This window comes from Microtus pennsylvanicus, chromosome 5, assembly GCF_037038515.1.
Source record: "Microtus pennsylvanicus isolate mMicPen1 chromosome 5, mMicPen1.hap1, whole genome shotgun sequence".
In the NCBI taxonomy this organism is placed as follows: domain Eukaryota; kingdom Metazoa; phylum Chordata; class Mammalia; order Rodentia; family Cricetidae; genus Microtus; species Microtus pennsylvanicus.
The window spans coordinates 72,142,027-72,169,911 of record NC_134583.1 but is presented as its reverse complement, the minus strand read 5'-3'; the positions used below and the strand labels follow the sequence as shown (position 1 = coordinate 72,169,911).

General features: G+C 47.4%; 1 protein-coding gene across 1 annotated transcript in view; it reads right to left on the bottom strand.

The window, feature by feature from the left end:
• Positions 1-26,026, bottom strand: part of Btbd16 (BTB domain containing 16) — a 55,036-nt gene extending 29,010 nt beyond the window's left edge. The window contains exons 1-7 of the mRNA XM_075974864.1: positions 25,955-26,026; positions 22,898-23,040; positions 18,112-18,185; positions 16,378-16,521; positions 12,790-12,879; positions 11,202-11,316; positions 4,689-4,758 (exon numbers count right to left, since the gene is read on the bottom strand). Coding sequence (XP_075830979.1) covers positions 4,689-4,758; positions 11,202-11,316; positions 12,790-12,879; positions 16,378-16,521; positions 18,112-18,185; positions 22,898-23,040; positions 25,955-26,026 — 708 coding nt within the window. The remainder of the gene's footprint in view (positions 1-4,688; positions 4,759-11,201; positions 11,317-12,789; positions 12,880-16,377; positions 16,522-18,111; positions 18,186-22,897; positions 23,041-25,954) is intronic.
• Positions 26,027-27,885: the final 1,859 nt, after the last annotated feature.

The following is a 27,885-nucleotide window of genomic DNA, read 5'->3' as shown; positions in this document are numbered from 1 at the left end:
ATGGAACCTTCTCGAAAATTGACCACATACTCGGAAACAAAGGAAACCTCCACAGATACAAAAAAATATCAGTGTCCACCTGTGTCTTATCAGATCACCACGGATTAAAGTTAGAATTCAACAACAATCCTACCTCCAGAAAGCCGACAAACTCATGGAAACTGAACAGTCAACTACTGAACCACACCTGGGTCAAGGAAGAAATCAAGAAAGAAATTAAAGTCTTCCTTGAATTTAATGAAAATAAAGGGACAACATACTCAAACCTATGGGACACAATGAAAGCAGTGCTAAGAGGAAAGTTCATAGCCCTAAGTGCCCACTTAAAGAAAACAGAGAAAGCATACATCGGAGACTTAACAGCACACCTGAAAGCTTTAGAAAAAAAAGAAGCAGATGCGCCCAGGAGGAGTAGAAGACTGGAAATAATAAAACTGAGGGCAGAAATCAACAAAATAGAAACGCAGAAAACAGTCCAAAGAATCAATGAAACAAAAAGTTGGTTCTTGGAGAAAATCAACAAGATCAACAAACCCCTATCCAAACTAATTAAACGACAGAGAGAGAACACGCAAATAAATAAGATCAGAAATGAAAAGGGGGACATAACCACAGACACAGAGGAAATTCAGAGACTCATTAGATCTTACTACAAAAGCCTGTATGCCACAAAACTAGAAAATGCAAAAGAAATGGACATTTTTTTAGATAAGTACCACATACCAAAGCTAAACCAAGACCAGGTGAACGATCTAAATAGACCTGTTAGTCGCGAAGAGCTAGAAACCGTTATCAAAAATTTACCTTCCAAAAAAAGCCCAGGACCAGATGGTTTCAATGCAGAATTCTACCAGAACTTCCAAGAAGAGCTAATACCTATACTCCTTAATGTATTTCACAATATAGAAACAGAAGAGTCATTGCCAAATTCCTTTTATGAAGCTACAGTTACCCTGATACCAAAACCACATAAAGACCCAACCAAGAAAGAAAATTACAGGCCGATCTCACTCATGAATATCGATGCAAAAATTCTCAATAAAATACTGGCAAACCGAATCCAAGAACACATTAGAAAAATTATCCATTATGATCAAGTAGGCTTCATCCCAGAGATGCAGGGCTGGTTCAACATACGCAAATCTATCAATGTAATCCAGCATATAAATAAACTGAAAGAAAAAAACCATATGATCATTTCATTAGATGCTGAAAAAGCATTTGACAAAATTCAACACCCCTTTATGATAAAAGTCTTGGAGAGATTAGGGATACAAGGGTCATACCTAAATATAATAAAAGCTATTTACAGCAAGCCGTCGGCTAACATTAAATTAAATGGAGAAAAACTCAAAGCCATCCCACTAAAATCAGGAACACGACAAGGCTGTCCACTCTCTCCATACCTCTTCAATATAGTGCTTGAAGTTCTAGCAACAGCAATAAGACAACATAAAGGGATCAAGGGGATTCGTATCGGAAAAGAAGAAGTTAAGCTCTTGTTATTTGCAGATGATATGATAGTATACATAAGCGACCCCAAAAACTCTACCAAAGAACTCCTACAGCTGATAAACACCTTTAGTAATGTGGCAGGATACAAGATCAACTCCAAAAAATCAGTGGCCTTCCTATACACTAAGGATAAGGAAACAGAGAGGGAAATTAAAGAAGCATCACCTTTCACGATAGCCACAAATAGCATAAAATATCTTGGGGTAACTCTGACCAAGGATGTGAAAGATCTATTTGACAAGAACTTTAAGTCTTTGAAGAAAGAAATTGAAGAGGACACCAGAAAATGGAAAGATCTTCCTTGCTCCTGGATTGGGAGGATCAACATAGTAAAAATGGCAATTCTACCAAAAGCAATCTATAGATTCAATGCAATCCCCATCAAAATCCCATCAAAATTCTTCACAGATCTGGAGAAGACAATAATCAACTTTATATGGAAAAACAAAAAACTCAGGATAGCCAAAACAATCTTATACAACAAAGTATCGTCTGGAGGCATTACCATCCCTGACTTCAAACTCTACTACAGAGCTACAGTATTGAAAACAGCTTGGTATTGGCATAAAAACAGAGAAGTCGACCAATGGAATCGAATAGAAGACCCTGACATTAACCCACAAACCTATGAACACCTGATTTTCGATAAAGGAGCTAAAAGTATACAATGGAAAAAAGAGAGCATCTTCAACAAATTGTGCTGGCAAAACTGGATGTCAACCTGTAGAAGAATGAAAATAGATCCATATCTATCACCATGCACAAAACTCAAGTCCAAATGGATTAAAGACCTCAATATCAGTTTGAACACAGTGAACCTGATAGAAGAGAAAGTGGGAAGTACTCTACAACACATGGGCACAGGAGACCACTTCTTACGTATAACCCCAGCAGCACAGACATTAAGGACCTCATTGAATAAATGGGACCTCCTGAGACTGAGAAGCTTCTGTAAAGCAAAGGACACTGTCACTAAGACACAAAGGCAACCCACCAACTGGGAGAAGATCTTCACCAACCCCGCAACTGACAAAGGTCTGATCTCCAAAATATATAAAGAACTCAAGAAACTAGACCGTAAAAGGCTAATCAACCCAATTATAAAATGGGGCATTGAGCTGAACAGAGAATTCTCAACAGAAGAACTTCAAATGGCCAAAAGACACTTAAGGACATGCTCAACTTCCTTAGCGATCAGGGAAATGCAAATCAAGACAACTTTAAGATACCATCTTACACCTGTCAGAATGGCTAAAATCAAAAATACCAATGATAGCCTTTGTTGGAGAGGTTGTGGAGAAAGGGGTACACTCATCCATTGCTGGTGGGAATGCAAACTTGTGCAACCACTTTGGAAGGCAGTATGGCGGTTTCTCAGGAAATTCGGGATCAACTTACCCCTGGACCCAGCAATACCACTCTTGGGAATATACCCAAGAGAGGCCTTATCATACAACAAAAGTATATGCTCTACAATGTTCATAGCAGCATTGTTTGTGATAGCCAGAACCTGGAAACAACCTAGATGCCCTTCAATGGAAGAATGGATGAAGAAAGTATGGAATTTATACATATTAGAGTACTACTCAGCAATAAAAAACAAGGACTTCATGAATTTTGCATACAAATGGATGGAAATAGAAAACACTATCCTGAGTGAGATAAGCCAGACCCAAAAAGAGGAACATGGGATGTACTCACTCATATTTGGTTTCTAGCCATAAACCAAGGACATTGAGCTTATAATTAGTGATCCTAGAGAAGCTAAATAAGGAGAACCCAAAGAAAAACATATAGGCACCCTCCTGAATCAGGCGATGAAAGGAGACAGAGACAGAGACCCAAATTGGAGCACAGGACTGAAATCTCAAGGTCCAAATCAGGAGCAGAAGGAGAGAGAGCACGAGCATGGAACTCAGGACCGCGAGGGGTGCACCCACACACTGAGACAATGGGGATGTTCTATCGGGAACTCACCAAGGCCAGCTGGCCTGGGTCTGGAAAAGCCTGGGATAAAACCGGACTCTCTGAACATAGCGGACAATGAGGACTACTGAGAACTCAAGAACAATGGCAATGGGTTTCTGATCCTACTGCACCCACTGGCTTTGTGGGAGCCTAGGCAGTTTGGATGCTCAACTTACTAGACCTGGATGGAGGTGGGGGTTTCTTGGACTTCCCACAGGACAGGGAACCCTGATTGCTTTTCGGGCTGGGGGGAGACTTAATTGGGGGAGGAGGAGGGAAATGGGAGGCGGTGGCGGGGAAGAGACAGAAATCTTTAATAAATAAATAAATTAAAAAAAATAAAAAAAAATTAATTTGCTAAAAAAAAAAAAAAGAAAAGAAAAGGGCTCCTAGAACCAGGGATCTTGAAAGGATCTTGGTAGACCTTGCATGTCCTGAGGACATGGGTTGAGAAGGTCTTGGCAGACCTTGCATGGCCTGAGGACATGGGTTTTTCTGGGCTAAAGACTTGCTGAGAAATGGCACCCAGAACACAAGGATGTTACCAAGAGAGACTTTCTAGTGCTGTGTATGGAGTGACTGGGAACTAGGTGGTTCTTTGACAGACACTGGTATATTTCTTAGATATAGCATCATGACATGCTGGCTGTGGGTAACTGTTGCCCTGAAATCCCACGGTGTGCCACTTGTCAGTGAGCGGTAGATGTGAGGCAGGGGATTGAAATGAGGAGGGAAGGCTTGGGAATCAGCCCTGGCCTTCAGCAGTTAGTGCCCTGAGCAGTTTGCTTGCTCATCATGTCCACTGCCCTCTGATAACGAGAGCTGCATTGTATTACTGTTCCCAACAGTGACTGATTGGACCTAGGTGGGATAAGAACTCATGGTCTCGGCTGTGTTCTAGAAGGTATTTGCTGCCTTGGTGAAAAGGTCATGCTAGAAACTGTTCTTGAATCCCAAGATCAAGGCTTTTCAAGCTATTTTCTTGCTCACGCATCTTTAATTTCCTTCCTTCCTTCCTTCCTTCCTTCCTTCCTTCCTTCCTTCCTTCCTTCCTTCCCTTTCGAAAGTTAAGTATTTCTACTCTTGAGTTGGTGCTTTTGAGTAGCCATGTTGGAGTTAGGCCTCATGGATGACATCCAGGGCCCGGGTGCTCTGAAAGTTCTGGCATCCCAGGGCCCGTATAACCCCCACCCCGCCATCCTCACCTTGCAGCCGGCCAAATAGAAGTTCTTGATGGTGCTCGGCATGAGTCTGTTCAACATCATGGTGACACACCTGTGGAGAGAAAACTGTTGGTACTGACAGCCCCATGTGCTGTCAGAGGAGGACGGGCAGAGACTTCAGGTCAGCTCGAGGGTGGCGGCAGAGACCTCTCACCGGGAAGGGAAGGGAGCCTTATTTTAGGAATTTGAGGCCTGTTCTAAGAGCTCCGGGCTAAGGGAGGGAGTGAGGCCAGAAGGAGCTCAGACTCTTCAGACGACAAGTGAGCAGCCTTGTTAGCAGAAAGTAGCACCATGGCCTGGAGCCAGAGAAGCTTTGCCAAGATGGCCTCTGGATGCCCTCCTACCCAAGGCATTTTCTTCCCAACACACTGCTAGATAGCCTCAAATATTATTCTCTCCTGTCCACAAACAGATTTCAACAGTACCTTTCTGATAAATATCTCAGTTCCTTCTCATAACCAGGCCTGATTTTCACTGACCGATTCTTCAACCAAAATTCTATCTACTGATCACGCACTGTGTGCCTGATACTGGCCAAGGACTTTGGTGTACAAGGAACATAGCTAATGGCCAATGGGAAGACTCATGCCATTTATTAAGTACACACTTGAACAGATTATCATGCTGTTATAATTGGCTAGGGGTTAGGATGCATATGTCCAAACTGCAGCTCAACACATTCGTAGATGACATGGTGTCTCCACGTCCAAAGGTTGGACACCCTAGGGCTAATAAGGCTAAAGCACAAGGTACCATGGGAATGCAGGAAAGAGGGAATCTGGTTGTGCTTTAATCAGAAAAGCGATCGGAAACAGAAAGAGTGGAATTTAGAATCTGAAACAGCAGGACAAAGAAGTGGTCGGGGCCGGGATTGAGGGGCCGGTATTCTGAGAGAGAGAAGAAGCACAGGCGAAGGCGGGTGGCAGGAGCAAGTGCCGATCAGAAAGGCAAAACAGGGATGACAGAACTGACGTGCAGAGAGAGGGAAGGGTGAAACCGAAGTGAGCTGGAGGTAGAAGGGGGCATCTCGGAAGTGTCTGTCCCGTAACCGTTTTATCTGATGTTAGGTCGCTTTCAGGCATGAGGCACGTTCGCCTTACCAAAGAGGGCATAGAGGGCAAGCAGCCGCAGCTCTCAGGGCATCATTGGGGCTCATCAACACCCTGTGGTTGGAGTAAAACCAGCCGGGATCCACCTAAAGTCTAATCCGGGACTTGCATTTATCGATGACGTTTCTGTGTCTGAGTGAACAGGTGTGTGAAGGCCAAGGCACGCGTTTGGGATTCCGAGGACAACCTGCAGAAGTCAGTTCCCTCCTTCCATCTTGGGGGTTCCTGGGGTTCAAACTCAGGTTCTGGGGTTTGGTGGCGTGCGTCTTTTCACTCTGAGCCGTCTCACTGGCCCCACATAGTCTAAACATATCCGTCCGTGAAGCCAGAATTGGTCAGTGAGCAGGGGGCTCCCCAACCCATGCCTCCAGAGAACGGCTTTCGTGATGTCTATTTTGCTGTGGCATCTTTGCCAACGTGAAAAAGAACAGAGAGTCGCTGATCATTTTCTCTTTAGCAATCACCGAGAACGCTGAAGATGCCCACAGTGGCTGCGCCTCTCTGAGCTGACTTCTTTCTCTAGATTGATAGGCAATTTTAACTCCATGTCACTCCTGGAGTTGCCTCTAGCCTTAGTGGCTAGGACGTTCAGAGCTGAGCATGTGGCGCACCTATGCTGTGGTAGACAAGTTTCAGTTTATCTGTCTTTGTTTTTCTTTCTCCCTAAAAAATATGAAGGCAAATTAAGGAGTCCGGTTGTTTTTATTTCATGTACTGACTTTAGAGCCTTTGCTAGGAAGAGGTAAGAAATAGCCAGCAAATGAGTAAACTGCCTGGCCATGACCAGATTGCCCTCCACCTTGTGTTCTAGGATGACCTCGCTACTTCCAGGAGACTTGTCCCCTCAGGGCTGGGCGTGAGGACAGGAGAACCCTGTGCTGAGTTGATTCTAGGCCTACAGTAGTCTTGTTATCAAACTTAAGGAGCACAGCCTGAGTCCCGAGCCAGGTGCAGCCACCCAGCCTCAAGAAGCCGACTAAAAGAGCCAGATTAAAAGTAGAGGGCAGAAAAAGGAGATTTCTTCTGCTAATAATTAAATTTATTGTTTATTTCTGTGGGCACATTGGGAAAGAGAGATGAGATACAGTGAGCCATACCACCCCAAGTCTGTCTTTGGGGTTCCGATGTGACATTAAAGTTTAACTAGGAGGCTCTGCCCACCAGGGACACATCACTGCCTGGGCTTTAGGCTCATCCCATGTGGTTGTGTGGCTGTGTGACAAGTTCTCAGGACTGTGTGGGATCTTTTTCTGGGATACAAGATCCCCTCACCCCAACAGCTGGCACCTTTTTCTTTTCTTGGCATGAGATTCTTTGGGGAAATTTTCTTTTCTTTGAAGTCCATTGTTTCTGTAGTCTGACAGACTGAGAGGCACAAATGTCTTTTTAGAATATCTTCATTTCCGCCGGGGCCTATTAGAATTCCCTGCCTTCTGTTTTAACACTCCTGGTTCCTAAGATTGCAAAACCATCAGTTCTCATCTTCGTGATTCTTGGGCTTCTTTTCTCCCTGAACCTAGCTCAGGTCCTCTCTTCCTCTCAGCTCCACCTCAGTACTAACCTCTCACAGTGCCCCCAGCGCTAAACCCATACTGCAGAGGGTTTCTGCTTAACTATTCTTCATGCTTCCGGTCCCCCACTCTGCTGACTAACTCAAGTGGAGGAAGTTGCTGATGGGACCTCTGAGATCCTCTATGACCCGGGATCACCCTAAACTCCGGGTTCACCTTTTCCTTCCTGTTCTGCTCCAGCTACCCTGAGTCGTCTTGTGACAGCAACTCAGCTATGATCCCAGTCCAGGCACCAGCGCAGACATCAGTGCGAGAGCCTATGCAGTATCACCAGGTGATACACGTGTGCACAGATCCCATCTGCGAAAGACCTCCAGAGTGTGTGATTCAGACCCAAGCAGCTAGCAGGGTGATTGCTCATAAACCAGGACCTCAGCCGGGGTAAGCTGCAGCGTCTCATCTGGTGCCTGAAGTCACCATGCCGTAAGAGTGACCCGGGGGCACCGTTGTCCTCCTTTGTGAGCATGTCTGCAATGCATGCATGCATGTGTACTCATGCGCACCACGCTCATGACTAATCCACCCCATCAGTCGCACCATCAGCTTCTCGAACACAGGCTCAGCTGTGCGGCAGGCCCGACCTGACCTCCAGCCTAGAATGCTAAGCTCTCTGGGGTCATCTGAAGAACCTGGGGCAGGCCTCACGTGCCCAGGCTCATGAGCAGGTCAAGAGACTTGGCTCGTCACGGCTACAGTTCTTCCTGTTCTGACACGCAGACCAAAGCAGGGGAGGAGGCAGGAGAACAGAGGACCTGCTCCTCTTGGCTCATCCGTGGAGGAGGCAGGAACGTGACACTAATGCTCACACAGGGCTTCCAAGTGTCAGAGTTAGGATGGTGGTGGGTGGAGCCTGAAGGGCTAGAGGCCCACTTCAAGAAGAAAGCCACCCTCCCCATACGTGAGCCTGGGAAATAGCTGCTCAGGAACGATCCAAGTAAGTGAGCTGTGCTTCCACGGGTGTCACACTAACCAGTGAGGCCGGCGGTTCTCAACCTGTGGGTGGCGACCCCCGGGTGTCACAGATCTTGAGTATTAGATATTTACATTATGATTCATAACAGTGGCAAATTACAGTTATGAGGTAGCAACAAGATAATATTATAGCTGGGGGTCACCGCAATATGAGGTGCTGTATTAAAAGGTTGCAGCATTCGGAAGGTTCAGAACCACGGGACTAGGCTGAGCTAAAGTGGGTATCAGCTACGTCATAAGGAGGATGGGAAGTCTCAGGCAAAGTCTGACCCTCCCATCCATCACTGCCTGCATAGTCAAGGCCAGCTTCCTCAGATAACTGCAAAACACCACACCAACTAATTCTGACTTCAGGGGCCTCCCTCCCATGAGGATCAACTACATGGCCCCGCAAGTCTGGCCATATGAACGTACTGAAGGACTTTCTCAGACCCCAGGACCCTCTCAGTGTCTCCCTGCAGGTTATCCCTGCCCTCTGAGCCCCTAAAGAATCCTTGGCTCATGGGATCTGTATCCCCCAGTAAGGCTCTGAGAAGTTGCAGTTGGAGAACCCGACCTGAGGCTTCCTCTGGTACCCCGGGAATGGGGTGATGGCTCAGAAGCATAGGTAGCATTGAATCTGAATGTGTGGCCTCTAAAATTAGTAAGTGAAATCCTTCCAGATTCCCCAGGAGAAAGCCTGTCTCCGTCCTCTCCAGGGCAGCTAGTGTCTTCTCTTGGCTTGGGTGGGATATTCATTCATTTATACTAACTGGCATTTGTCAAGGAGCTATGGTACATCCTTGTAATCCAAGCACTCAGGAGGCTGAGGCTGGAGGATTTGCTAGTTCAAGGCCAGCCTAGGCTATACAATATGAACTTGTCAGCTACAGTTCAAAGTAAAAACTCACTGGGGCTTGGGGAGGTTAAATGAGCCAGGCAGACCACCTAGGTCTCTGGACCGAATTGCATCACAGTTGCATAGGGAATTAGACAGCCACACGAATCTACTCCAGGCCTGTCTTCAGGGCCAAATGGATTCAGAAGGTATACATCCCTGCAACTTGGAGAAGGAACAGGACAGTCAAGAAAGACAAATCCCACACAGGAATTTCCACCTGGCGCAGGTACCCGTTCATAGGTGTCAACACACAGGAGAACTTGGAGATAAGTTAAAAGGGAGATTTCAGAGGAGTGCTGGTCACAGGCACAAACTGTCCTTGAAGTCAATCCTACCCAGCCTGGGTAAGTAACATTTGTGAGCTGCTGACTTCACTCCACCCTGCTTGACTCATTTCCTGTGTTGTGGGGAGTTTTGAGCCATAGGCTTTCAAGTACAACTGCTTGCCCATTGGCCCTTTTCTGCTTCCTTGGCATCCCAGAGAAGCCCAAGAAACAGTTCTGGGAGGAGCAGGGGCATGAATGAGGGCGGAATTAGCGGCCCTCCCACCCCAACCCCCAACTAGGGCCCTAGAAGTGACAACATGGCTCCCTCACCCAAGCCAAGTGGGATAGTGTGGTGAAGAACAGCAGGTCTGAGGTCCTTGCTGCTCTACTTGGAAGCAAGTTTGTGTCTCTCCGGCCCCAGCCTCCTCACTAGGACAGCTAGATCAGGAACACTGCCAGCTCTCAGGGCTGCTTGGGGAGTGTGGGGGGAGAGTGATGGGGAGATACAGAAAGCCGAGAACCATGTCTGACCATGGCCAACACACCGTCTCCAGGCTTTGAGGCCACTGTCCCCTAGCCCTCAGCAAATCCCAGGCAGCGGTTAGGGCATGAGGATTTACAGTCTATGACACAAACTACTGAGGCACATTGTGAATGGACAGCTCACTGCAGAACTCAACTGGTCTTCACTGCTTATTCACACAGCTGCTCTCAAGTCTGCAGAAAGAGCTCTTTGATAACTGGGGGCTGGTGACCAAGCCCTGTTGGGTCACGCCACTCAAGGCAGAAGTACTGAGACGTGTTCTCAGGTTCTCATGGGATACAGGCTCCAGGACCCAGGTGACTTCAGGATGCAGAAGCCTTCACATGGATCGTAATTCTCCTGGTCCTCTTCTGGCTCCATGAGCTCACCTACTTGGCAGCCAGACCAATCAGCAGCCCAGGCGAGAAGGCTATGCCCCAAAGTGGATGCTGAGATATGGCCACATCTGATCCTCATCTTTCCATTCATACAAACAAATTTTAAATTACATTAATCAACTTTGTGGGGGAGAAAGAAATATGCATGCCACCGTGCTCATGTGGAGGTCAGAGGACAACTTGAGGGAGTTAGTCCTCCACGTCCACCATGTCCGTCTTGGTGATTAAATTCAGGTCACCAGGCTGTGGCACGTGCCTGTACCATCCGGGCTGCTCACTGGCCTGATCTTTGCATTTTTCCCCTTCAAAAAAATTTACCATGACTATGTGCAACATTCTTCACAATTTAAAAATATTTTCAAGAATAAAACAATGTTTTATCTGAAGTGAGAGGTCTGAGGACAGGAAGAAGTCAGGAAGACAGCTTAGGAGTGTGTGTACTTAGTGGGGAAAGGTTTTAATTCCCAGATGAACTCAGGTAAAAGCGATAAGAGAGCTGGGTTTGAAGGAAGTCACTTTGCATACCTGCAAAATCTCTTCCCATGATAGGATCTCCCCACTTGTAATTTATTCCCGGGAATCAAGAATCACTTGACTGACATGCACAAACATAATGGGGGATGTCATAAACACTTAACACATCAGTGTCGATGCCCCTTTCTGGGTTCTAAGTCATGCTTGGTACAAAGCGAACTCCAAGGAGGAGGAACATCTCATGAAACGAGCCGCAAAGAATACTCCCAGATTGCACAGCCGGCCCCTCCTGCCATCCTTACTTTTTAAATAGGCGGTTGAACTGGAGGATGTGAGCGGAAGCCAGCACGCCCAGCACGTTGTCCACGTTCATCTCCACCTCGTTCATGTAGAGGTTCTTCAGGGCCAGGGCGAAGGCTGGGGAGGCAGCGGCAGAGGGGGAGCCGTTAGTGTGGGATTTGTGTGCCCACCCGGGAGTCTCACTACTGCCGCAGGGAGCGGGTGGAGATGTTTGGAGGAACAGTGAGTGCAGACTTGGGTGCAGACTACCTAGGCAGATGACCCCCTAGACCTGCAGCCTCCTAGGGAAGCCGAGGATGAAGGTGAGGAAGGCAGATTTTCCGAGCTTGTCTTCAGGGTTTGCGTGTCAGATAACCCCAAGGCTAGCATGTCACCCAGCCTGTCTTCCCGAACCTGGGGTCCATGGCCCCACAGGAATGTGTCTACTTGACTCTGTGGAGAATGCTACATACAGGCAGGTGGACTTTTTCTTCTCTAGATCCCTGATATGGAGCTGAGTGATGGGTTTCCCTTGGAGTCTGAGAACTTCAGAAGAGGCCAGGGCATTCTGGGTAGAGCCAGGGTAACTTAGTGATTTAGAAATCAGACTGCCTGGCAAGAGATCAGATGGACCCGGCCTCCTTTAAATACAACATGGCCTCCTAAAAACAGGATTGCTATGCTGATGTAGTGTACTATGAGGACGATGTCAGTGCTCCAGGGCACTATCTGCAGTGCTCCCTGACCTACATACCTACAGACCTGTGTCATCACAGCGAGTCCTGTAAGCCGTGCTCACACAGATGACTGATTGGGAAACCTGGGGGAAAGGTTAAACACTCTGCAGGAGCCTTCTACTGCTGCTGGAAGCCAGCCAATGGGGACCAGTGTGTGTGTGTGTGTGTGTGTGTGTGTGTGTGTGTATGTGTGCGTGTATGTGTGTGGTGGTGGGCACATCAAGTGCTGTTTGGGAAAATGGTAGGCCCATGGATGTCCCTATACCCTACAGGTATGAGTTCAGTAAGGTAGCTTCCCCCAGGTCTGAGAAGCCTGAACATCTTTCCCTTCCTGTATCTTTTCCCCTGACCAGTGACCACATTGATCTTTCTGATTTCCTGTGTTTCCTAGTATCCCAGCCTTCTTGGTCCTTCTTTCTCAGCACTGTTCATCTCTGTCTCTTTCTGTCTCTGTCTCTGTCTGTGTGTGTGTGTGTGTGTGTTTGTGTGTGTAAAAGTCAGGGGTTGATGTCAGGTGTCTTGTCAATCACTCTTCACCCTATTTTGAGGCCATGTCTCTCACTGAATCTCATTACTTTGGCTCAGCGGGCTGGCCACTGATCAGGGCTCACCTATGTCTGCCTCCCTGACCCCACCCAGGACTTGGGCTACAGATGTGCTTGCTTCTGGCTTTTACTTGTGTGCGGAGACCTGAACTTGGGTCCTTGCGCTTATGCAGCAGGCTCGTTGCTGACCGAGCCATCCCTCCAGTCCCTGCTCAGTAGTTTTGAGAAGGAGCATGCATCAAATGTTTGCTGTGTTTTGCTGTTCATTTTTGTCTCTGGGAGGACCGTACCAGTGGCCTTCTCAGAATGTGAAGGACGGGTCACCTTACCAACTCTGGTGACTGCCGGGTCATTGATCTTCAAGGAAATGATGATCTTCTTTACAGGGGACCTTTCTTTGACCTTCTCAGGTGCCTGAGCTAGTGAAGAAAATGTAGTGTGAAGATGGAGAATGAGGCCCCATCACCATGCACATAGCTTGGGTCCTGGCACTTGTCATTGTATTTTTAGTTCGATTGTTTGGTGGATGCCTTTTAGAGGTACCTACTTATTTAGAAACAGTTTGAGACTCACAAGTAGCTGCTGAGCGGCACAGAGGTTCCTCTGTCACTCTCTCCCAGCCCCCTCCCCCCAAATAATATTAGCATCGATAGAACGGGTGACTGAGTTCTGCATCGTGCTGCTGGGTGTGTATACAACGTCTTGCTCTGTGCCCCTCCCTCTGTCCTTCTTCCATTTACCCCCATCTAGGCTGTGAGCAATTTGAAGGCAAAGCAGGCCTCAGCCATTAGTTTTGGTGCCTGGGCTTCATGCACAGAGCCAGTAGCAAGTGGGACCACTTGCTGAAGGCTGAGTAGGGGGCTGTGGCAGCCACATGGCGGCTCTCTTCTTTGTAAAAAGTATTATTACGTCAGGTGGTGGTGGCACAAGCCTTTAATCTCAGGTCTTGGGAGGCAGAGGCAGGTGGATCTCTGTGAGTTCAAGGCCAGCCTGGTCTACAGAGTGAGTTCCAGGACAGCCAGGACTGCTTACACAGAAAAACCTTGTCTCAAACAAACAAAATTCCCAGACATGTTATTATATCCTTATATCTGGGGCACATGTGTAGGCCAGCTCTCTTCTTCCACCATGTGGGTCCCAGAGCAAACTCTAATTGTTGGACTTGGTGCTCCTGCTGAGCCATCTAACAAGCCCCGTATAGTGGCTCTCGAGGCTTTGCCCCCTGCCACCCAAGAGTTCTGGGTGAAGGGATGGGGCCAGCTAATTCACCGTTAGCTAGTCCATGTACTTGGAACTGTTCTAAACTGAGGCTCTCAGAGGGGGTTTCCAAGATCATCCCTTCCACTCCGCACAGAGGCCAGAGCTTCACCTATGATCCCAGGAGCTTCCTGGCTTCCAACTTCTCCCTAGGTTCTAAACTTACCAGTTTGAGTTTGACCTGAATAATGAAGCACTCCTTCCCTGTCTTTCTCCTTCCCTAGGGGCCTACACACAGGTCCCCTTCTCAGAGAAACCTTCCCTGGCTGACCCCATAGGGAAGACAGCACTGTTAGTCCAACTATATAGCTGTTTCTTCTCGAAGACCAATTTGCCACAACCTGCTGTTACACCATGGATCTAATCTTACACTTATTGGGCAGATACATTGACGGTTCACCAGCCACACCATCCCCAGGATGTGCCATGGTTCTTCACACACTGGCCCTAAGTCAATATTAGCTGAACAGACAAAATGAATAGATCCTAGCACCACAGAGCTCAAGATCACATGAGGTGGGAGCCAAAGAGGAAGTGGGGCTGCAGAAAAATGTGTCAACAAAAGTCCCTTTTTCTCAGCATCCCCTCACGACCCTCTGACATTCAGGAAGTACCCACTACTTGTGAAGTACCCACTAGGCACCATCCTTGCTTACCTCTGTACCCTCTAAGTGCCAGGTTTTTACCTAACTCTGAATCACTTTCCTCTTAGCCTGATTGCATGGTCTCCTGATGCATGTTCTTACCAATTACTCCCCCCATTGCAAAAAGCGAAAGACATTACACACAAATGCCTCGCACACAGGAGACACACAGGAGGGGTTGGCTAGTATTATGACGGTTCATGCTGCTTACCATGTTTTATCATTATTTTGGGGTGTTTTTCTATCCCGCTAGCTGCCTGGTATAAGCACAACAGCCTATGTTTTTGGAAGGAAAGGATGGTACCAACTAAGCCGGAGTGCGAGCCAGACACACAGGCTCAACCTTCCCTCCAGGTTAGGTCGCCAACACCCAGACAGATAGGAAACTAACCCTGCTCCTGAGGTCTGTGGAAATCAGACCAGGTTGGAGTGCGCTTAGTAGAAGAGACCGTTTCTTTGGGTGTCATCCTAAACAATCGTCCCTAGCTCTTAGTTCAGTGGTTCATCAGTGTGAGGTGGAAAGAGGATGAGTAGCCATGGAACCTACAGAGTTCGGCTCTCCAGAACTTTTCCTGAAGCCTTATCCATGCCAGCTCCAGGATAGTGCACAGACATTTCCCACAGGACCCAAGCAATGATTGTGAGATCAGTGTTCAACCTTGGGACAGAGGCCTTGCTTATTTCTAAAGGCATCGAGAAGGTGGTGGCGGTTCCATGGGACATCCTGGAAAGGAACGTCCTGGCACTTCTCGGTGTGGGTGGTTATGAGGAGAGCAGCGACAATCATGGACAGGGAGTTCTCGTTACTATACCGTTTCTGAGATCTGCAGCTAGACCTTGTGACTAGCAGGGGTGTTGGGATAGAGGGGCGGGACCTAGTCTTTAGTGACACAGTTCTGGACCCATGAAAGATAACATGGGCGCTGCCCTCTTCCCCACCGCAGGCTCCCTTACTTTCCAATGAAATTCCTTTCCAAGACATCAGAGTCTCCATCCATGGCTCAGTCAGTGTCCTGAGCTGAGCTCTGGGAAGGTAGAGGAGTGCAGCCCTGTTCTAGAAAATGTGAGGCAAATGCTAATGCTTAGGGACAGAAAAGACATCACAAGAAGGGACTCGGGTTTTCATGCTTCTGTGGGGATGCAGAAGCTGCTTACAGATCTGGCTCCATGCTGGTTCAGATGCTGTTTGGTCAAATGGGTGTGAGCAGATAGGAGAGTGTACTCCAGGCCCAGGGAGGGCCACTGAGTGACTCTGGCTGCCTGGCCGGCTGCAGAACAGCAAGGCATTGCTTCCACAGCCTGAGGATGCAATCCCGCTCTGACCAGCATGCTGGCTAGCTTTGGGGACCATGGATTTTCCAGTTCACCTGCTTATGAGCCAGTCTGGAGGATAGTCAGGCTGGTGCCTGAAGAAGCTGGTGTTGTAACCGCTGAAGACATATGGACTAGGAAAGAGGAGGGCTAAGGTGGTTGGGGTGCAAAGAAGAGAGAATAAAAGAAGTGACCTAAATTCTTTTTGGAAGGTGACAAGTTGAGAAAAAGAAAAACAGAGCAGCAGGGAAGGGAACAGAAGGAAAAACGCACACATAAACCTCTAACCAGCACGAACAGGGCGAACAAGTCAGATTTCAGAACTGTGATTTCCTTCCAGAATATTTTTTGGGAGAGTCAACATAGCCCATCTTGTCTCCTCTAAGGAGGAGGTAGGCTCCGTGTTTTACATGGCTGGATAAGACTTGTTTGTTACAAAGATATTAATGGAGATGTACTGAATACTTGCTCCATGCCAGGTATTATTCTAGAACCCCCACACCTATTACCTCCTCTAAGTTCCAAACTCATACAACAAGAGCTATCGTTCACTTCATAGCTGAGGGGGCAGTCTCGACACATGGTGAGCTCACACCGTAGAGTGTGATTTAACGTTAATGAAGACGACCATGTGCCAATCAACGACCAATTCTCTCAATCCTGAGGGGATCTGCCGCTCTCGTCACAGGTCCCCTGGGAGGTTACCTTTTAGAATCCTTTCCAGGTCCTTTGTGGGGCCTTTTGTGTTCTGTATCAGGGCTGTCAGGTAGAGCTTGGCCAAGGTCTCGGACTGAAAAATCTGCTGGTAGTGGAGTTCCCACTTGTAGCCAAGGCATTCTAGAATCACATCTGGGGAGAGAAAATGATGCGGAGTCATAGTTAGGAACACTGCCACCTGAGGATGCATCAGCTCCTCCTAATGGCCATAGTTACTCAGTAGATAATGGGGCTTCCCAGGCCTTAGTGTAGTATGGGCCCAGTGCCTGCTCGCTTTGAGGGGGACTCCGTGAGCAATGGTATGGCAATGATATCGGTGTTCTGAGGGTTGCTGACGAAGTTGTAGATTTCCAAGCCGTGTAAGCTGCTCTCTGACTCGAGGGCTTGGAAATAGCTCAGAAGGGACTTTAGGAACCCTCTAGAGTGGACTCTCTTAGGGGGCTTCATACAGAAGTAAAATGGCACTGTGAAGAAAGCCCTTTGCTAACTGTGGGATGCTTTGTGTGGGGGCATCCGACCTAGGTCTCTCATAGATGATTAGGAGGAGATCTTGACAGGAGGGCAGGTGAATAATTCAAGGATGCCAGGCCAAGGTGAGGCATGAGGGGGTGGGGTGGGTGGGAGGACTCTGCATGAGTCAGCTCTTACTGTTAGCAGAGAGCTGGGGGAGAGGCTTGTGAAAGGGACAATTGTTCTAAACCAAACATGATCTAGAAGGCCTTTTGCTGTTTCTTGGCTTTGCCATTAGTTGGACGGTGTGACTTGGGGTACCTATCTCTCCTTCCTGATATTGTCATTCACCAGCTTATGATACTGTTTTATGTTGGATTTCAGAAACAGAGTTTGTGTTTCAGATCTTTTTGGATGACCTCAAGCAGTGTGGTTATGCTGGGTTAGGAAGAAAAACAATCCCATATATGTGGGGTGATTATAGGAAGGAACAGAATTATAGAACCAGCATGTTCCTTCACTGGATAGCAATCTCAACTTCAAAGATGGCCATTACAAGGCAGACATCACTAATCAATCCCGATGTTCTTTCTCCTCACCATGAAAAGGAATCAAACTGCTTCTCTAGATCCAGTAGAGTTGGCAGATGAGAAGAAATTGCTAGCTTTCCCTTGAAAAAGAGGTGTGTCTGACTTCAGGCAGCTGTTCTGTGGGGTTTAACCCCAAACAGCTCTATAAGGGGCTGACTTTGGAGTAGGGGTGTGGCTTAGTGGTAGAGTGCATGCCCAGCACATATGAGGGTCTAGGTTCATCCTCCAGCATAACAAAAGGTAGGACGAAAACAGCTGTCTTCCCACTGTCCTCACCTAGCTCAGTGGGCCTTCTCCCTACTCTGATTTATACTCCCATCGCAGAAAAGGCCTTTGGAATAAGTGTCAAGCTGAATGTCAATCCTGACTGGCTAAGTCCCAAAGGGACAAAAATCCAGCTGCTGGTGCCTGAATGTTCTGTGTAGACTCCCCCAAAGGCTACCTAATGTCACCGGTGTGTTTGTCTTTATTGTGCCACATGCATGTTGTATGCAGAGCATGGATCCACTCCTCACACATAGAAGAATGCTCGCAGGCACCGGTTTCACGCGAGACACTGTGGTTCACGAGAATGGTGGTTCACAGAACAGATACCTGCCCATGGCTGATTCCCTTCCTCAGGGACCATGGGAGAGCCACGAAGTCCGCACTGTTCTGGCTGAACCCACTGGTGGCAACTCACCTGCTTCCCCGCTTTGGATGCCACTGTCTGTGAGATTCTCAGAGAAAAACTTCTGGAATTTTGAAATGCATAATCTTGAGGGAAAAGACCAACAGAAGATCCAGCAGTTAATAATAAGTCAATTTCTTGCTAACCGTAATAGTTATGAGAGGCGTGGGAGACGGATTCTATATGTCTTAACTTGTTATGTGAGCCAAGAGTTGGAGAAAGAAGGGCAACATCCCCAACCTTATATAATCACGCCAGATAGAATCCCGAGGGCCATGTAGCTCTGTCTGGCTACTTTCGGCTTCACCATTATTTTGGCTGTGTGACCTGGGTATGATTATTGCTATTTAACAACTATATGATAGTATTTCATGGCAGGGTTCAGAAACTGGGCCACAACTCATCCTATTGTATAATTTACTAAAACATCAGTCCCGACATTATCCATCTCCATAGCAGCCACGCCTACATCATCGATCCTTATAGCATCCATCCCTAAAACAGAACCTTATCATGTCTTCCTCTTTGTGAGAGTTTCCTCAGCTCTTGACGTGGCTGACTCTAAACACCGACCCCTGTTCCTGCTGGTGAGCACGACCTACCAAGGAGGTATTTGAGGCTCCCCCTGCCTGTGGAATGGCACTTCCTTGGAAAGTCTCTACAGTAGGTACTCCATAAATATCTGTTGGAGAAGAGCATAGAGTGTTCTTTTCTAGGGCATTGACTGCTAGTATCAGGACAGCTGAAAATTAACCTCACAGTCTACCCCAAACCCCGTTCTTCTACCCCAGTTCTAGTCTCGGGACTGGGACCCCCAGGTACCCACGCCAGCCAACTGGGCATTGCCACTTCTAACCACTAATCTCCATCTAATGAAATGCTCTTTACCTTCATCATTCAACCTTCGTCCAGGCTGCTTCTTGTCCACCCACTCAAGGCCCAGTCAATGCCAGTGTCCTGGCCTCTAGCTCATCCTCTCCCTGTCACGCCCCACACAACGTACGGAGCTGGTCTTGTCTTTCCTGTTGGGGATCCACCATTGTGTCCCCACAGACTCATCAGCAAAGCTACAGGCTCCTGCCTCACTACGACCTTGTGCCTCCCGCTCTGACTGCAGCCTTTTCTGGCTTCTCGAATGCAGCTGCCACACGCTCATAGGTTCTGTTTCTGTGCTGAGAGTTCCCCGGCCATGTACCTGGGAGTCCATGTCCTGAGACAAGAACTTGGGTGGAGGAACAGGGTTTGGGGTAGACTGTAAGGTTAATTTTCAGTTGTTCTGAGACTGGCAGTTCTTCTCTCAAGGGGTTCTTACTAATTCTCTAGGAAAAGCTCCATTGCTGCTCTCTCTGGCCCAGCAACCCCAGCCCCATAGATCCCCAAGTCTGTCCCTCTAAAATTTCTGCAATGTCTTCTGGTTGCCTGTCTACTCCTGGGTCCTCTACACAACACCAGGGTGTCTGTTTACTGCTGTGGCCCTGGTACACGCCGCCGTACAGGTGTTTGGTCAATGTCCACTGAGTATGAATAGCAACAGTAATAGTGCTTTTCACAGACACTATGTGCTCTCCATGCAGAGTGTGGAAACAAACTAAAACCTGAGTCACATATTCAATTAGAGGATGATCGTCCCAAGAAAGCCAATCAGTCAAGGGACACTTGAGACCACATCTGGTCTGTGTGTCCCGGCGTCCACTTGGCAAGGCTGTTTACCAGAGATTCAGAAGCCCTCAGGAGCCAGGTGCATGGAGGCGGTTTGGGCAGGAGCCCATTTCCGGAATAATAGTGACAGCATGCCACCCTTTCCAGGACAGAGACGGCTGCAAATGACTCAGCCTCAGGAAGGCCTGGCTTGTTTACTCAGCAGGAGTGATGGACTGGACCCAGTTACCCTCGCCTTCCCTCAGTCACTTAGGTGACATGTCTGAGAAGAGCTGGCCAGGGTTAAGAGTTCAGACTGTCACCTTAAATGGGACAGCTTGGTTTTGGAAACGAAAGGGCACTGCCCATGAGCTCAACCTACTGCACAAACATCCCCGTTGCCAGCTGAGCCAGGAGATGCCAGATGACAAAATGGCCATGCTGCCTCTCCTGGGTGTGAGAGCTGTTTACTATACAAGCTATATACACAACAAGCAGAACTGGCCAGCCGGGGGGCACCCCGGGCACTGAATGTCCAAAGACACAGCTACAGACCCAAAATAAACGGGAACTGGGAGCTGAGTGACCCTTGATGCGATGTGTTTACTACAGTTTGATCTGGCTGCTGTCAAAGTTGACAATGAACCCATGTGGGAGAAGTCACAATTACAACACAGGAGTACAAGTGTCTATAGTTAACTTGTATATGACATACAAGTTTATATTTACTTAAGATTCTGTAGACCTCCAGAAGCAGGCTGATGTTAGGATCACTGGTAGGGTCTATGGGACAAACCTCTCTTCACTCGCCAGGAGGGAAATTGCTCTGGGAAGATGTGGCAGGGAGCGGGGGTCATGTGCTCATAGGCTGCCACTTCTTCCCCCAGATTGGGGCCCATGGTGGAGAAAGAGAAAAGGGAATTCCGAAATTGTCTCATGGGTATACAGGTCTTCTGTAACAAGCCACACATGGGAATGCCAGCTTGATACTTCAGTGTCGAAGACTCCAATTTGGCTAATTGGGAAGAATTACAAAGACCTGGGTCCAAGTCCCTCCATTTTTTATCCATGTGACCTTGGAACCTGTCTCTTGGCCTCAGAGCTTTCCCCTATAAAACAAAGATGGCTGGGCAGAGTAAGGATGAATGCCTGAGGGCCTACCATTAAGCCTATACTTAGCTGATGTTTGCTCTTTTGTTTCCCTATAACTCAAGTCCTATGTCCCTCATCTCCCCGCAAGAGCTGTACTCTGATAAAATATCCAGGGGTCCCCTGTGGACATTTTCACCTCTCTGCATGAAGACATCTGCACCTCTCTTCCCGTCATTGATTGACTTGGTGTTGCAGACAGGATTAAAGGACACCATCATCCAGGGACACCGGACAGGCATCAGGAAGGGTTTTAGGCTCATTTCCCAGAGTGTCTGGATCCATAGTGGGCAGACCCTTCCTTTAAGTCTTGGCTGGGCAGCACCTCTTCTATGCTGCCTCTTTGGGCAAGAGACAATGTGGATCCATATATGCCAGAAACCCCCAAGACTGCTTGAATTATTTTCGAGGATGTCTGTTCAAGGTTTTTCCATGAATAATGTCACAAAAGAGAGCATATTCAGTTTGTATATAAGAACCTATGGTTATATGAAAGGAGTCAAGACTTCCGTGTCTCTCGGCCCCCAACCTCACTCGGTACTCTAAGCTATCCACAGAGCTCTGCACGGAATCTAGGAGTGAGCAGCCTCTGCGTCCCCCACACCCTGGAAACCCACAGACACAACAAGCAGAACTGGCCAGCTGGGTGGCACCCAGGGCACTGGCCTGTCCAAGGCACAGCTTTAGACCCAAAATAAACGGGAGCTGGGAGTTAAGTGACCCTTGATGTAATACGTTTACTACAGTTTGATCTGGCTCCTGTCAAAGTTGACAGTGACCCCATATGGGAGAAGTCACAATTATAACACAAGAGGTCAGACCAGGACTTTACTGATCAGGAAGGGTTGGGGAGCTGTGTGTGCTCTGGGGACACGTGCATGCTACACAGGACAATTCCAGACACTCGTACACACACTGGCCTTGGAACATGATATCAGAAAGTCTCCTGGTATCTAAAGGTACACATTATTAGCTATTATTTTATTACCTAAATTATTAGCTTTATTACCTAATTAAATGTTGTCTATCGATATAAAAAAAAACAGAAAAAAATAGAACCTTTAAGGTGCTTTCCAAGAGTTTCTCACAGTTCCAGGGATAGATTCCCACTATAAAGACAGGATTGCAATCCCATGTTCGTGAAAGAAAACCCATTTTCCCCACACCCTGGCAGACTCCGCCGAGATAACCTTCCTCTTTATTCGGAGTCCACTATTTGTAGGAAAAATACTAAGCTTTTCTAGGGCATAACCTGATACAACACACCAGACTTAATCATCCATCGAGTTTTCAAGGGAGTTTCCATCATCACCATTCTACAGACAAGGAAACTGAGGCTCAGAGAGGCTTAGCCACAAGCTAAGTCACATTTGAGCAGTCACTCAGCAAACATGGAACCATCAGATCTTCCATGCCAGATACTCCCCAAGGTGGCAGCGGGCAGCCTTTGCTTAGGCCGACTTAACCATGATCGTGTAAGGCAGGACTACTGGTTCAGATATTAGTGGCATCAAGCCAGGGCACACAAGCACTCGAAAGTGAAGGGGCCTTCTGCATTGAGGTCCTTTGCCGTGTTCTCTGGATAGGTAGAACTCACAATTTGGAGAAATGATGGCCTAGCCTGATGCTAAGGCTTCTTACTAAGAGAGGGAAAGGGAATGGTAGCCTGTGTAGAAATGGGAATTCATAGGAATTCACATCAGAATTCACACCAAGACACTTAGCCATAGTGCTTTTTCCAAGCGATCATTTGGTCCGTGGATGATGAATTTAGATTTTGGTGGGAGTCCGAAGTTCATATGTAAAGGAAAAGCTGCTCTTTAGCCACCACTGCCAGACCTTGTCAGAGCAAGAAGTCACTTCAGACCCTCTCCATGCCTATGTGTCATCCCCTAGTGAGGTTTCCTCCTAGATATGCCTGGACCACCCATAGCCAGTGTGGTCTAGTCATCAAGTACCCCCCCCCCTTCTGGGCTGGCATCCCCTGCCACGGTCCTTCAACCCTTCCTACCTTTCTGGGTTCTTCAGAGCTTCGTCAAGGTCTATGTTCAAAACATTGCACATCTGGGAGAGTGCCAGCAGGTCCCCACAGAAATGATCTTGGGGAAAACGCCACCGGTTGGTTGCACCAACAATCCGGCGCTCCAGCCGAGTCTTGCGCTGCTGGATCAGAGAGAAGGGCCTTGAGCGTCACCCAAATGCCAGCTTTCCCTGACTGGGCAGCACAAAGAAAATCAATGCAGACTTTAAGCTGCTGGTGAACTCTCAGACCTGGCTAGCATCTGTCACAGGGCATCTTCTCAAGATAAGGGTGGAGTGTTCTGTGGTTCAAACTGTGAAGTACTTTGGAGTTTGGGGTCTGGAACAAGAGCTGCTTGGGGCAAAAAGACTATTTTTTTGTAGGTAGCTAAGAATCCACAAGTAGGCATATTACTATGGTTCAAGTCCTGTTCTTTGAGTGCTTACCCTAACACAGTCAGAGGGATGCTATGGATGGAGAGTTTTCTTTTTGGTAAAATACACAACACAAATTCACCATCGTATTCATTTCTAGTGTGCAGTTCAGGGGCATTCAGTACATTCCCAATCTTATGCAGCCACCACCTATCTAGCTTTAGAACATCTTCATCACTCACCAAAGGACCCTGTATCCCCCGGCTCCCCAAGCATTGCCCTCCCTCCACTGCTGGTGACCACTACAATGCTTTCTGACTCCGGCTTTGCTCACGCTGGATACTGTAAGGGTGGAATCTCACATTGTCTGGCTCCTTGTGTCTGGCTCCTCTCAGTTACCGTGTTTCTAAGGTTCATTCATGTATCAGCGCTTACTTCCCTTTCAAGGCTGAATGATATTGCACTGGGTGACTAATAGCACAATTTGTTTATCTCTTCCCAGCTGATGATATTTAGTTGTTCCTGCCGCCAGCTGTTATGAATCATGCCGCGAGGAACGTCCATACAGTTTCCTTGATGGAAGAGAACACCAGGCATCCAACCCTCAGACTGATGACTCAAAGACACAGCAAGGAAAACTCGCCACGAGGGACCCATGGGAATGGAAGTCATCGATCCTAAGCCATCCAGGCACCCAGAGAATAGTGGAAATATGGGATGTGGGATCCCATCTCTAATTCCTATTATTGCCACCTACCGATGGGCAACTTTGGGCAAGGCACCTAACCTATCTGAGCCCCTCAGATATCATTTAAGTTGTGGATTAAATTAAATGTAAATGATAGTAAGAACTGTGATCTCAACTGTGATAACGATGGTGGCACTAGCAATGGTGGTGTGTGTGCTGGTGATAATGGCGGTAGTGATGATGGTGATGACAGCGATAGTAAGGATGATGGATGATATTGGTGCTGGTGCTGCTGAGATGGGAAGGATGATTAACGCTAACGGCACTAGTGATGGGACTGATGGCAATGCCAGGGATGGTGATGATGTAGTGATTTTGGTGGTCATGGTGATAGCCGTCGCAGGAATACGTGGTGAGGTGTTGGTGCTGGTGAGGATGGCAGGTACTTAGGGTGGTGAAGTGAGATGGGAAGGATGATTAAAGTTAACGGCACTAGTGATGGGACTGATGGCAATGCCAGGGATGGTGATGATGTAGTGATTTTGGTGGTCATGGTGATATCCGTCGCAGTAATACATGGTGAGGTGTTGGTGCTGGTGATGATGGTAGGTACTTAGGGTGGTGAAGTGAGATGGGAAGGATGATTAAAGCTAACGGCACTAGTGATGGGACTGATGGCAATGCCAGGGATGGTGATGATGTAGTGATTTTGGTGGTCATGGTGATAGCCGTCGCAGGAATACGTGGTGAGGTGTTGGTGCTGGTGAGGATGGTCTGATATTAGTAGTGGTGGTGGTAGCAGTGACGATAATGGTGACAGCGATGGGGAACATGATACCATCTTAGTTTTAGAGCCATAAGAGGATCAAATGAAGCAGTCCAGGAAGTGCGTCTTTGCACATTGCATAGGTAGGTGACCGTAAGCTGTGGATTGACTTTGGCTGTGGCCCTGCTGTCATGAGGAGCTGGCAAGGGTCAGCTCAGCGGTGGGGCTGCTCTCTGGTTTCTGGACAGTGCTGCCTGGACTCGCCCTTCCCTGCGGTCGGCCAGTCAAGCTTGAAGCCCTCAGTGGTGCAGGCGCTGGTCCTTATGGAAACATGGGAATCCCACTGTAACCCTGTGCTGCTGCTTACCATCCCACACCATGTGTGTGTGAGCATGTTGTGAATGCCTGTGGCCATGAACATATGTGCACAGTGAGAGGTTGATACTGCGTATCTTTCTTTATCACCCTTTGTTTTAGTTTTTGAATAACGGTCACTTACTGAACCCAAGCTTGTCAGTTCAGCAAGAACAACTGTCTAGCAAGCCCCTAAGATTCTCCTGTCTTTTCCCACCCCCTGCATTGGGGGTGCTACACACACACACACACACACACACACACACACACACACACACACACAGGTTTTTATGGGTGCTAGGGGATCAAACTCAAGCCGTCAGTCTTGCATGGCAAGCACTTTATTGACTGAGCCACGTGAACTCAAGTTTCCCTAGAAGCTATGCCTTATGTTGAAAAGTCCGCGAGGCTGATTCACTGATGACGGACAGCTTCAATGTCTGTCGGGGGTTGGAGTGCTGCAGGTCCAGAGCCTAAAGACAATTTATCTCGGGCTGTCTCCGGTCCCCTTCCAGTCATTCCTCGCCTGCTTCTTTGCCTGGCACATCTTTGTGACTGTCAGGTGGAACATTTTGCAATATATTGACAACCTCAAAATGTCATCAGTTAACCCAGACACCTGTAGCAGAGATTTCCCCACATTGGTGTGACCTAGTGACCTGCTGGTAAAGTACCAGGGCAGTGTATTGATCTTTAACTTTCTGTGTTCTGTTAATGTACAATGTCACGAATCTCTTACCATGCCAGAAAATGGACTTCGGAGTAACCTAAATCTGTGTTCCTGAGCCAAGCTCATTTATATTTGCCCCCAGAAGAAACTATCCCTTATCCCACTTTGAGGTGAGAGTTGTGGGTTTTGCATCAACAACCATCTCCCCAGCCCTGCCATTACCTGCCTTCTGGTAAGAGGATCTACTCACCAGACTCGACATTTTCATGAATGATGGTGGAGATGGCACGGAAGGAAAGATGAATATCTAGAAGACAAAAGCGCTAAAGCTGAGTGTTTTCACGCGCCCCTGCAGCATCTCATCAGAACATTGTAGCAGAGGCTGAGCTAAAGAATCTCTATTTTAGGGGCTGGAGAGATGGCTCAGTGGTTAAGAGCACTGCCTGTTCTTCCAAAGGTCGAGTTCAATTCCCAGCAACCACATGGTGGCTCACAGCCATCTGTAATGGGGTTTGGTGCCCTCTTCTAACCTGCAGGCATACACACAGACAATATTGTATACATAATAAATAAATAAATATTAAAAAAAAGAATCTCTATTTTACCATAAAAGGAATAAAGAGAAAGCCTCAAATGTGGACCACATAGCAAAGCAAGATGGTACATAGGCTCTCTGCTGTTAGCTTGTTCTGTGGTTGAATGCAGGGCCTCATAGACCACCAGAGCTCTGGCCTGGAGCTCCATCCCTAGGCCTGGGTTCTCCAGGGCATATCTGTGCTGTTGTGCTGGAAAAGCAGCTCAGAGGGGCAGCACGTGCTCATCTTTATCCTCTTGACAACGAGAGAGGATGAAGAGCAACACAAGGCTGCAAGCAGGGTGAGCACGTAATTCTTCATTTGGCTCAGGAGACAAAGGGGAGGCTTCCCCCCCCCCGACAACAGGTGGAGTCGGGGCTGCACTGGAGTCCCGCAGATTTGTGATGACCTTGGCTTAAGGGCCTTGGAAGATGACTGGCAGAGCCTGCATTCTTCTGCGGGTTCTGACCGCAATTGGGGCAATTTGGTAACAAGCAACAGAAACTAATTTGATTCATGGTATGCAAAAAACAAATTCTTTCTAAGGCACCTTCTGTGTGTGAACTCAGGAAGGTTTGGTTGTTTCTGAGGTATAGTAGAGAGGAAGACGGGAATGACCTCGCCTCGCGGGATTTCCATCCCATGTGAGCAGGCAGAATTATATTTTCCTTTAAAATTAAGTACATTAAGAACAAACAAACAAACAAACAAACAGAAAGCACTGCAAAAGTAGCAGCTGAATCAATACAAATACAGCAGGCAAAGAAAAATTTGACAGGGTCTGGAGAGATGGCTCAGAGGTTAAGGCTGTTCTTCCAGAGGTCCTGAGTTCAATTCCCAGCAACCACATGGTAGCTCATAACCATGAGATCTGGTGCCCTCTTCTGGGCTGCAGATGTACATGTAGGCAGAACACTGTATACAATAAATAAATCTTTAAAAAAAAAAAGAAAATTTGACAAGGGTTACACGGTATTTCATAAATGGGTGCTTCATTCTTCATTAAAATAGGTCCCTATCATTAGTCATTGCAGCTGCTTCTTGTGTTCTATTCCCATAAACAGCAAGTGCACATTATTAAGGCTGGTAGTTTATATTAATGTATGCATGTATGTTATCTACCTAGGCACACAAACATGCAAATATGCAAACACGTATCTGTATGCTACTGCATCTATTTCTACAAACCAGATCTTCTAATGGAATTACGAATTATACTTGTTTAATTATAATAGATGAATGCCAGTTCACCTGACCAAAAGTTGCCACAATTTGCATTCCCAGCATCAATTTTTAAGTACTAGGCTTATCAGTGTATGATTTTTGCTAATCTGGTGACAGATGGCTTCATGAAGAGTCCAAAAATTAAAAAAAAATTAAAATGTATATTCCAGAAATAAAAATGTAGAAATAAAGAAATAGAAAGTTGTAAGCCTAGGAGAATGAGAACAGACTGTCAGCAGCTTGAGGATTAACCATTTACAGTGGGTTACTCCGCTTTACAACCCATAGCTCTATTTACGAGGCCAAAGCATCTCTCTGCAAACTGAGA